The sequence below is a fragment of the Macaca fascicularis genome, chromosome 14 (genome assembly GCF_037993035.2).
Source record: "Macaca fascicularis isolate 582-1 chromosome 14, T2T-MFA8v1.1".
Lineage (NCBI taxonomy): Eukaryota > Metazoa > Chordata > Mammalia > Primates > Cercopithecidae > Macaca > Macaca fascicularis.
This window is the reverse complement of record NC_088388.1, coordinates 47,287,723-47,300,051: the sequence shown is the minus strand read 5'-3', so window position 1 is coordinate 47,300,051 and position 12,329 is coordinate 47,287,723. Positions and strand designations below refer to the sequence as shown.

The window sequence follows — 12,329 nt, the reverse complement described above, 5'->3', positions numbered from 1 at the left end:
AAACAAACAAACACAAACAGAAACAACCAAAAAAGAAAAAAAACAAAGTTTTAAATTTTAGCCAATCCAGGCCAGGCATGGTGGCTCACACCTGTAATACCAGCAATACTTTGGGAGCCTAAGGCAGGTGATTACCTGAGGTCAGGAGTTCAAGACTAGCCTGGCCAACATAGTGAAACCCCATCTCTACTAAAAATACAAAAATTAGCCGGGCATGGTGGCAGCCACCTTTAATCTCAGCTACTTGGGAAGCTGAGGCAGGAGAATCATTGGAACCCTGGAGGTAGAGGTTGCAGTGAGCCGAGATCATGCCAGTGCACTCCAGCCTGGGTGACGAGAGCCAGACTCTGTCTCTAAATAAATAAATAAATGAATAAGGTAGGTGCGGTGGCTTACGCCTATAATCCCAGCACTTTGGGAGGCTGAGGTGGTGGATCACTTGAGGTCGGGAGTTTGAGACCAGCCTGACCAACATATAGAAACCCCATCTCTATTAAAAATACAAAATTAGCCAGGTGTGTGGTGATGCATGCCTGTAATTCCAGCTACTCAAGAGGCTGAGGCAGGAAAATCACTTGAACCTGGGAGGTGGAAGTTGTGGTGAGTCGAGATGGTACCATTGCACTCCAGCCTGGGCAACAAGAGTGAAACTCTGTCTCAAAAAATAAAAATAAAAATAAATAAATAAAATAAAATAAAATTTAGCCAATCCAGTATCATTGTGTGTGTTTGTGTGTGTGTGTGTGTTTGTTTTGTTTTGTTTTGTTTTTTGTTTTTGAGATGGAGTCTTTCTGTGTCTCCCAGGCTGGAGTGCAGTGGCATGACCTTGGCTCACTGCAACCTCCCTGTTGCAGGTTCAAGTGATTGTCCTGTTCAGCCTCCCATTTTGCTGGGACTTCAGGTGCACACCACCACGCCTGGCTAGTTTTTGTATTTGTAGTTTTAGTAAAGACGAGGTTACACCATGTTGGCCAGGCTGGTCTCAAACTCCTGACCTCAGGTGATCTGCCTGTCTTGATCTCCCAAAGTGCTGGGATTACAGGCATGAGCCACTGTGCCCAGCTAGGGTTTTCAAGGTAAATGATCATATCGTCAGCAAACAGGGATAGTTTGACTTCCACTTTACCAATTTGGATGTCCTTTATTTCTTTCTCTTGTCTGATTGCTCTGGCTAGGATTTCCAGTAGTATGTTGAAGAAGAGTGGTGAGAGTGGGCATCCTTGTCTTGTTCCTGTTCTCAGAGGGAATGTTTTCAACTTTTCCCCCATTCAGTATTATATTGGCTGTGGGTTTGCTATATATGGCTTTTTTTTTTTTTTTTTTTTTTTTTTTTTTGAGACAGAGTCTGGTGCGATCTTGGCTCACTGCAACCTCTACCTCCTGGGTTCAAGCAATTCTCCTGTCTCAGCCTCCCAAGTAGCTGGACCACAAGTGCACATTACCACACTCAGCTATTTTTTGTATTTTTAGTAGAGACAGAGTTTCACCATATTGGCCTGGCTGGTCTTGAACTCCTGACCTCAGGTGATCCACCTGCCTCGGCCTCCCAAAGTGCTGGAATTACAGGTGCGAGCCACCATGCCCGGCCCATAGATGGCTTTTATTCCATTAAGGTATGTCCCTTGTATGCTGATTTTGCTGAGGGTTTTAATCATGAAGGGATGCTGGATTTTGCTGAATGGTTTTTCTGCATCTATTCAGATGATCATGTGATTTTTGTTTTTAATTCTGCTTATGTAGTATATCACGTTTATTGACTTGTGTATGTTGAACCATCCCTGCATCCCTGGTAGGAAACCCACTTGATCATGGTGGATTATCTTTTTGACGTGTTGTTGGATTCGGTTAGCTAGTATTTTGTTAAGGATTTTAACATCTATGTTCATGAAGGATATCGGTCTGTGGTTTTCTTTTTTGATTGTGTCCCTCCCTGGTTTTGGTATTAGGGTGATACTGGTGATAGAATGAATTAGGGAAGGTTCCTTCTTTCTCTGTCTTGTGGAATAGTGTCAAAAGGATTGGTACCAATTCTTCTTTGAGTGTCTGGTAGAATTCTGCTGTGAATCTATCTGGTCCTGGACTTCTTTTTGTTGGTAATTTTTAATTACCATTTCATTCTTGCTGCTTGTTATTGGTCTATTCAGGGTATCTAATTATTCCTGATTTAAGCCAGGAAGGTTGTATATTTCCAGGAATTTATCCATCTCTTCTAGGTTTTCTAGTTTATGTGCGCAAAGGTGTACATAGTAGCCTTGAACGATCAGTGGTGTCAGCTGTAATATCTCCTGTTTCATTTCTTAATGAGGTTATTTGGATTTGCTCTTCTTTTTTTTTGAAACGGAGTTTTGCTCTTTCACCCAGGCTGGAGTGTAAGGGCGCAATTTCGGCTCAGTGCAACCTGTGCCTCCCAGGTTCAAGTGATTCTCCCACCTCAGCCTCCCGAGTAGCTGGGATTACAGGTGTCTGCCACCATGCCCAGCTAATTTTTTTATTTTCAGTAGAGATGGGGTTTCATCACGTTGGCCAAGCTCGTCTGGAACTCCTGACCTCAGGTGATCCACCCGTCTTGCCTCCCAAAGTGCTGGGATTACAGGTGTGAGCCACTGCACCCGGCCTGCTCTCTTCTTTTCTTGGTTAATCTTGCTAATAGTCTATCAATTTTATTTATCTTTTCAAAGAACCAGCTTTTTGTTTCATTTATCTTTTGTATTTTTTTGTTTCAATTTCATTTAGTTCTGCTCTGATCTTGGTTATTTCCTTTCTTCTGCTGGGTTTGGGTTTGGTTTGTTCTTGTTTCTCTAGTTCCTTGAGGTGTGACCTTAGATTGTCTGTTTATGGTCTTTCAGACTTTTTGATGTAGGCATTTAGGGCTATACACTTTCCTCTTAGCATCACCTTAGCTGTATCCCAGTGGTTTTGATAGGTTGTATCATTACTGTCATTCAGTTAGAAGAATTTTTAATTTCTATCTTGATTTCATTTTTGACCCAATGCTTATCCAGTAGCAGGTTATTTAATTTCCATGTATTTGCGTGGTTTGGAAGGTTCCTTTTGGAGTTGATTTCCAGTTTTATTCCACTGTGGTCTGAGAGTGCTTGATATAATTTCAATTTTCTTAAATTTATTGAGGCTCGTTTTATGGCCTATCATATGGTCTATCTTGGAGAAAGTTCCATGTGCTGTTGAATAGAATGTGTATTCTGTGGTTGTTGGATGAAATGTGCTGTATATATCTGTTAAATCCATTTGTTCCAGGGTATAGTTTAAATCCACTGTTTCTTTGTTGACTTTCTGTCTTGATGACCTGTCTATTGCTGTCAGAGGAGTATTGAAGTCCCCCACTATTATTGTGTTGCTGTCTATCTTGTTTCTTAGGTTTATTAGTAAATGTTTTATAAATTTGGGAGCTCCAGTGTTAGGTGCATATATGTTTAGGACTGTGATATTTTCCTGTTGGAAGAGCCCTTGACCATTATATAATGTCCCTCTTTGTCTCTTTTAACCACTGTTGTTTTAAAGTTTGTTTCGTCTAATATAAGAATCGCTACCCCAGCTCGCTTTTGGTGTCCATTTGCATGAAATGCCTTTTTCCACCCCTTTAAGTTTATGTGAGTCCTTGTATATTAGGTGAGTCTCCTGAAGACAGGAGATAGTTGGTTGGTTAGTTCTTATCCATTCTGCAGTTCTGTATCTTTTAAGTGGAGTATTTAGGCCATTTACATTCAGTGTTAGTATTGAAATGCGAGATACCATTGTATTCATCGTGCTTTTCATTGCCTGTGTACTTTGGGTTTTTGTTTGTTTTTGCATTTTAACTTGTGTTTTTGTTTTATAGGTCCTGTGTGATTTATGCTTTAAGGAAGTTCTGGGCCGGGCTCAGTGGTTTATGCCTGTAATCCCAGCATCTTGGGAGGCCATGGTGGGCGGATCACCTGAGGTCAGGAGTTCAAGACCAGCCTGCCCAACATAGTGAAACCCTGTCTCTACTAAAAACGCAAAAATTAGCTGGGCTTGGTGGTAGGCACCTGTAGTTCCAGCTACTCGGTAGGCTGAGGCAGGAGAATTGTTTGAACCTGGGAGGCAGAGGTTGCCGCGAGCTGAGATCATGCCACTGCACTCCAGCCTGGGCGACAGAGTGAGACTCATCTCAAAAAAAGGAAAGAAATAAATTAAAAAAAAAAAAAAGAGGTTCTGTTTTGATGTGTTTCCAGGATTTGTTTCAAGATTTAGAGCCCCATTTAGCAGTTCTTATAGTGGTGGCTTGGTAGTGGCAAATTCTCTCAGCATTTGTTTGTCTGAAAATGACTGTATCTTTCCTTCATATATGATTCTTAGTTTCACTGGATACAACATTCTTGGCTGATAATTGTTTTGTTTGAGGAGGCTGAAGATAGGGCCCCAATCCCTTCTAGGTTGTAGGGTTTCTGCTGAGAAATCTGCTGTTAATTTGATAGGTTTTCCTTTATAGGTTACCTGGTACTTCTGTCTCACAGCTCTTAAGATTCTTTCCAAGGCCGGGCGCGGTGGCTCAAGCCTGTAATCCCAGCACTTTGGGAGGCCGAGACGGGCGGATCACGAGGTCAGGAGATCGAGACCATCCTGGCTAACACGGTGAAACCCCGTCTCTACTAAAAAATACGAAAAACTAGCCGGGCGAGGTGGCAGACGCCTGTAGTCCTAGCTACTCGGGAGGCTGAGGCAGGAGAATGGCGTGAACCCGGGAGGCGGAGCTTGCAGTGAGCTGAGATCCGGCCACTGCACTCCAGCCTGGGCGGCAGAGCGAGACTCCGTCTCAAAAAAAAAAAAAAAAGATTCTTTCCTTTGTCTTAACTTTGGGTAACCTAATGACAGTGTGCTAAGCAAAGATCTTTTTGTGATGAATTTCCCAGGTGTTCTTTGTGCTTCTTGTATTTGCATGTCTAGGTCTCTAGCAAGGCCGGGGTGGTTTTCCTTGATTATCTCCCCAAATACCAAATATGTTTTCTAAGCTTTTAGAATTGTCTTCTTCCTCAGGAACACTGATTATTCTTAGGTTTGGCTGTTTATCATAATCCCAGACGTCTTGGAGGCTTTGTTCATACCTTCTTATTCTTTTTTTTTGTCTTTGTTGGACTGGGTTAATTTGAAGACCTTGTATTCGAGCTCTGAATTTCTTTCTTCTACTTGTTCAATTCTATTGCTGAGACGTTCCAGAGCATTTCACAAATCTAAAAGTGTGTCCAAAGTTTCCTGAATTTTTGATTGTTTTTTCTTTAAGCTACTTATTTAGGTGACTATTTCTCCCTTCACTTCTTGTATCATTTTTTGGATTTCCTTGCATTGGGCTTCACCTTTCTCTGGTCCCTCCCTGATGAGCTTAATAGCTAACCTCCTGAATTATTTTTCAGGTAAACCAGGGATTTCTTCTTGGTTTGGATCCATTTCTGTTGAACTAGTGTGATTTTTGGGGGGATGTTGACGAATCTTATTTTGTTACATTACCAAAGTTGCTTTTCTGGTTCCTTCTTAGCCTCACAAGTAGCTGGGAATGTGAGTGTGTGCCACCATGTCTGGCTAATTTTTGTATTTTTTGGTAGAGACTGTTTCACCATGTTGGCCAGGCTGGTTTCAAAGTCTTGGCCTCAGGTGATCCACCCACCTAAGCCTCCTAAAGTGCCGGGATTACAGGCATGAGCCCCCACACCTGGCCAGTGATTTGCTTCACTTTGTAGTAAATCTGTATTTGACTCTAAAACAATTCATCTATCTGTTCAGGAAAAAAATTTTTTTTAAGTTACACTGAATCTTTTTCTAACATGAAATTTTTCTTCTTAGTGGATATTTTGACATATATAGTCTGGAAGATAAGTGGCTTGCCTATAACTCGTGTAATTGGAAGTGGTTGTAATTTAGACTCTGCCCGTTTCCGTTACTTAATTGGAGAAAAGTTGGGTGTCCACTCCACAAGCTGCCATGGTTGGATTATTGGAGAACATGGTGATTCTAGCGGTAAGTATAAATCTATTATTATTATGTGACTACCCTTCTTATCTCTAATAATGCTTATTTCCTTTAAAGTTTTTTTTCCTGATATTAATATAGTTGTATAAGTTTCATTTTGTTGGTACTTTCCTGGTGTAACTTTTACTGTTCCTTTACTTTCAATCTTTTGCATCATTGATTTAGCTATCTTTCATAAAGTAGTCCACAAAACATATAGCTGTTTTAAAGTCAATATGAGTGTTTCTCTTATCTGTAATACATTTTTATTTATTGTGTTTTTTTAAAACAGCTTTATTAAGACATAATTCATGATATGGTTTGGATCTGTGTCCCTGCCCAAATCTCATGTTGAATTGTAATCTCCAGTGTGGGAGCTGGGGCCTGGTGGGAGGTGGTTGGATCATGGAGGCAGGTTCTCATGGTTTAACACCATCCGACTTGGTACTGTTTTCACAATAGTGAGTTCTCGTGAGGTCTGGTCGTTTAAAAGTGTGTGGCACCACCCCCCTCTCTCCCTCCTTCTCCTGCTGTAGCCATATAAGACACTACTGCTTCCCCTTCACCTTCTTCCATGATTGAAAGTTTCCTGAGACCTCCCAGGAAGCCAAGCAGATGCCAGCATTGTGCTTCCTGTACAGCTTGCAGAACTGTGAGCCAGTTAAATCTCTTTTCTTTGTAAGTTGCCCAGTCTTAGGTATTTCTTTTTTTTTTTTTTTTTTTTTTTGGAGACGGAGTCTCGCTCTGTCGCCCAGGCTGGAGTGCAGTGGCCGGATCTCAGCTCACTGCAAGCTCCGCCTCCCGGGTCTACGCCATTCTCCTGCCTCAGCCTCCCGAGTAGCTGGGACTACAGGCGCCCGCCACCTCGCCCGGCTAGTTTTTTGTATTTTTTAGTAGAGACGGGGTTTCACCGTGTTAGCCAGGATGGTCTCGATCTCCTGACCTCGTGATCCACCCATCTCGGCCTCCCAGAGTGCTGGGATTACAGGCTTGAGCCACCGCGCCCGGCCTAGGTATTTCTTTATAGCAATGTGAGAATGGACTAATACAATTCACATACCATAAAATTCAACCAGCAAAATATAGAATTCTTGAGTTTCTGATATATTCACAGGGTGAATCAGAAATATAGCATCACCACAATCTAAATACAGAATATTTTCATCAGCCCAAAATGAAATCCACATTCTTTCCACTACCCTAGCCCCAGGCAACCACTAATCTACTTTCTTACTCTGTATATTTATTTATTCCAGAGTTTTCATGTAAATGAAATAATATGTGATTTTAACTCTTGAGGCCACACCAACCTCTCTTTTTAAACACTTAGTCTCTGCTACATGGTTAGAACTTTATACTTTTTACAGTGTTCCTTAATTGTGTCATGTGTGTAAATCTTCTTTCCATCATGGCAATAAACCAATTGAGAATAAAGACCATTTGTTCAAACATTCATTCATTTATTCAAAACATTTAAAGTGCTCTTTTCTTTGTAATCTAAGACCCATAATGTAACAAATACTTTGATTTGATTTGGACAAATATTTCTTCAACCAGAGCCTTACTTTGACCCTGTTGGCTTGTGGTATTGTCCTAACACAGTTATTTTTCCTGAAGATCATTAAAACTAATTTTCTCTGGTATATTTTAATTTCTCACATTTAATATTCTATAACTTTATTTTTAGAAAACAGTATATTCTGATTAGTATTAATTTGATCATATTTAGTATTCTGTTTAGCATGATTTTTCTGTTTCCTTTCTCTTTTTCTGCTTTCTATTGGATCTACTTTCTTTAATTTCCTCTAATACTTTGGATTATACACTTACCTTGTAAATGGTTATCTGTAAATTTTTAACATTAATACTTGATCTCAGATGATAAATTTATTTACTGTCCTTTGGGATATACAAAGATCTGTTTTTTTTTTTTTTGTTTTTTTTCTTTTTGAGACAGAGTTTTGCTCTTGTTGCGCAGGCTGGAGTGCAATGATGTGATCTCAGCTCACCGCAACCTTCGCCTCCTGGGTTCAAGCAATTCTCCTGCCTCAGCCTCCTGAGCAGCTGGGATTACAAGCATGTGCCACCACACCCAGCTAATTTTGTATTTTTGGTAGAGACAGGGTTTCTACCAAACATGGAATTCAAACTCCTGATGCAAACCTGACCATGTTGGTCAGGCTGGTCTCGAACTCCTGACCTCAGGTGATCCACCCGCCACAGCTTCCCAAAGTGCTGGGATTACAGGCATGAGCCACTGCGCCGGGTCCCGATAATACAAAGATCTTAGAATGCTTTTAGTTTGATCATCCTCTTTTTTATGATGTTGACACCATCCTCTTTCTGTCATACATGTAATTATTAATTCCTTTTCTGTACCCATACTGTTCTTATATCCCTCAAACTAGTTATAATTATTATTAATAGTTAATACTTGTTTTGATTCAAGTACAGGTTTGCCAGTTGTGTTGCTTATCTTTATTTTCTCCATCTAACTTCTTCACCTGGGTTCAATTTACTTCTTCCTGAACTCTATCCTATTGGTGTGGTTTATATGACTGTTTTAGTCTCACCTTATTCTGGAATGACAGGTTAGTTGGATGTGAGACTCTAGATTGACAGTTATTCCTCCCTGGCTCTTTTTTACTATTGAGAAGTATGGTATTAATTTGGTATTCTTTTCCCTCTAATTGTTTATATTTTATCAGTTCTTTTCTTTGTTTATACTGCATTTGGCATATTGCTTAAAAATATGTATGTTGCTTAAAAATGCCTCCTATACCACACAATTATTAATAAATTCTACTACATATTTTCTAACAACTTTATAATTTTATTTCTTACATTTCCCTCTTTTATGCATTTGAAACCTATTTTTATGTATGGTGTAAGGTGGTGTTTTAGGCCTTTTTTGTGTTGCGGTAAAGAAATACCTGGCCAGGGCCTGGTGCGGTGGCTCACGCCTGTAATCCCAGCACTTTGGGAGGCTGAGGTGGGCGGATCACAAAGTCAGGAGATGGAGACTATCCTGGCTAACACGGTGAAACCCCATCTCTACTAAAAATACAAAAAGTTAGCCGGGCATGGTGGCGGGTGCCTGTAGTCCCAGCTACTCAGGAGGCTGAGGCTGGAGAGAATGGCGTGAACCTGGGAGATGGAGCTTGCAGTGAGCCGAGATCGTGCCACTGCATTCTATCCTGGGCGACAGAGTGAGACTCTGTCTCAAAAAAAAAAAAAAAAGAAAGAAAAGAAAGAAAAAGAAATACCTGACAAGGAGTCGTGGCTCATGCCTGTAATCCCAGCACTTTTGGAGGCCAAGGCATGTGGATCACTTGAGGCCAGGAGGTTAAGACCAGCCTGGCCAACATAGCAAAACCCCATCTCTACTAAAAATACAAAAAAAAATCTGGGTGTAGTGACACACACCTGTAATCCCACCTGCTTCGGAGGCTGAAACAGAAGAATCCCTTGAATCTGGGAGGTGGAGGTTGCAGTGAGCCAAGATCAAACCACTACGCTGCAGCCTGGATGAAAAAGACAAAAAAAAAAAGAAAAAAGAAATACCTGAGGCTGAGTAATTTGTAAAGAAAAGAGGTTTAATTTAGCTTGTGCTTCTGCAGGTTGTACAGGCATGGCTCCAAGGTATACTCTTGATGAGGGCCTCAGGAAGCTTGCAATCATGGCAGAAAGCAAAGGAGGAGTAGATGTGTCATATGGTGAGGGTGGAAACGAGAGAGAGAGAGAGGAGGTGCCATACGCTTTTAAACAACCAGATCTCACATGAACTCAGCGGGGGATGATGCTAAGCTATTCATGAGGGATCAGCGCCCATGATCAGACACTTCCCACCTCCAACGCTAGGGGTTACATTTCAACATGACATTTGGAGGGGACAAACATCTGAACCATATCAAGTGGCAAACCTAACTTAAAAAGATAACATGGAATTCAAACTCCTGATGCAATATTGGGAAGAAGAGTTTATTTTAACATTTGTATTTTTTAGTGCCCTTATGGAGTGGGGTGAATGTTGCTGGTGTTGCTCTGAAGACTCTGGACCCTAAATTAGGAACAGATTCAGATAAGGAACACTGGAAAAATATCCATAAACAAGTTATTCAAAGGTAATAGTTCCTATTACGTTTCTTAATGCCTTAATAATCAGTCTTAAGAATACGTATCACAGACAAAAATCAAATAGTTGATCTTTGCCTTTTGTGAGATAAATAACTCCAGTCTTCTGAAAATCACTAAATTCAGACTTATACATAGCTTTCTTTTGGGGGGCATTTGTCAAAAAGAAAAAGTACTTATTATTTCACAACTCATATATTTGAGAGTAATAAAAGCATAGTGATTATGACAATGGACTTTGGAGCCAGGTTGTCCAGGTTTGAAACCTTCATCATTTATTAGTGATATGATATTGGGAAATTACTTAAAATATCAGAAGTTGTTTACTCATCTTCAAAATGGGGATAATTATAGAACCTACTTTACAGGGCTACTATAGAGAGTAAATAAGTTAGTACTATTTTATGTAAAATGCTAGAACCAGCCAAGAACTTATTAAATGTTCATCATTTGACTAGATGAAACATTAAGCTAATGCAGATGATCAGAAATCAATATGATTTTCTTATAAGTGAAGCATCTGACTCCATATGTATTAGCCTTAACAGCACACAGGATTATTCTTCATGCTTTAGTCAAGAGTCAAGTTACATATTAATAGAAGTTATAGAACTTAAAAATTGGCTGGGTGGGGGGTGGCTCACACCTGTAATTCCAGCACTTTGGGAGGCCAAGGAGGGTGGATCACCTGAGGTCAGGAGTTCGAGACCAGCCTGACCAACATGGTAAAACCCTGTATCTAAAAATACAAAAATTAACTGGGTGTGTTGATGGGTGCCTGTAATCCCAGGTACTTGGGAGGCTGAGGCAGGAGAATCGCTGGAACCCAGGAGGCAGAGGTTGCAGTGAGCCAAGACAGCGCCATTGTGGTCCAGCCTGGGTGACAAGAGTGAAACTCCATCTCAAAAAAAAGAAGTTAAAAATCACTTTTGGATGTTCACAGCTTGGAATATTGAACTTAACAAAAACCACAAGTCTACTATATGTATGCTTACGATAAAACCCTACAAAAATGTGTAAGAGACTGGGCGCGGTGACTCATGCCTATAATCCCAACAATTTGGGAGGCCAAGGTGGGTAGATCACCTGAGGTCAGGAGTTCGAGACCAGCCTGGCCAACATGGTGAAACCCGTCTCTACTAAAAAAAAAAAATAATAATAACAAAAATTAGCCAGGTGTGGTGGTGTGTGCCTGTAATCCCAGCTACTTGGGAGGCTGAGCCATGAGAATTGCTTGAACCCAGGAGGCGGAGGTTGCAGTGAGCCAAGATTGTGCCACTGCACTCCAGCCTGGGCAATAGAGCAAGACTCTGTCTCAGAAAAAAAATAAATAAATAAATAAAACAAAATAATAGGCTGGGTGCAGTGGCTCATGCCTGTAATCCCAGTATTTTGGAAGACGGAGGTGGGCCGATCATGAGGTCAGGAGATCAAGACCATCCTGGCCAACATGTTGAAACTCTGTCCCTACTAAAATACAAAAAAAAAAAAAAAAAATTAGCCGGCTCTGGTGGTGTGCACCTGTAATCCCAGCTACTCAGGAGGCTGAGGCAGGAGAATCGCTTGAACCCGGGTGGCAGTGGTTGCAGTGAGCTGAGATCTCACAGCTGTACTCCAGGCTGGCGACAGAGCAAGACTCTGTCTCAAAGAAAACAAACAAACAAACAAATAAAATAAAAAATAAAACAAAAATGTGTAAGAATTAGGGCAGAGACTAAAAAGTCACATAATATAACAAAAAAGTGATCATGGTGAGTTTTTATTCTCTTAAATGCCTTTTAGTTTTAAAAGTTTATATTATTTTATTTTTGGTTATAAAAAGTAACATGGCAATGTGTATGAGTACAGAGCTTCAGTTTGGGAAGATGAAAACATTTGAGAGAGGATAGTGGTAATGACTGCACAGCAGTGTTAATGTACTTAATGCCACTAAACTGTATACTTAAAAAATTGTTAAGATGATAAATTTTACCACAGTTAAAAAAGCAGTTAAGGCTGGGTGCAGTGGCTGACATCTGTAATCCCAACACTTTGGGAGGCTGAGGTAGGAGGATTGTTTGAGGCCAGGAGTTTCAGATCAGCTGGGGCAACAGAGTGAGATCATGTCTCCACAAAAAATTTTTTAAAATTAGCCAGGCATGGTATATGCCTGTAGTCCCAGCTACTGGGGTACCTGAGGCAGGAAGATCACTTGAGCCCAGGAGTTTTAGGCTCAA

The 12,329-nt window shown here is 40.7% G+C and overlaps 1 protein-coding gene across 3 annotated transcripts in view; it reads left to right on the top strand.

Moving 5' to 3' along the window:
- Positions 1 to 12,329, top strand: part of LDHC (lactate dehydrogenase C) — a 49,133-nt gene that overhangs the window by 19,505 nt on the left and 17,299 nt on the right. For 2 of the 3 annotated variants that reach the window (XM_015434126.4, XM_045371589.3), the window contains exons 5-6: positions 5,815 to 5,988; positions 9,986 to 10,103. In XM_015434126.4, the coding sequence (XP_015289612.1) occupies positions 5,815 to 5,988; positions 9,986 to 10,103 (292 nt within the window). The remainder of the gene's footprint in view (positions 1 to 5,814; positions 5,989 to 9,985; positions 10,104 to 12,329) is intronic. The other variant, XM_045371590.3, reaches the window with a different exon arrangement.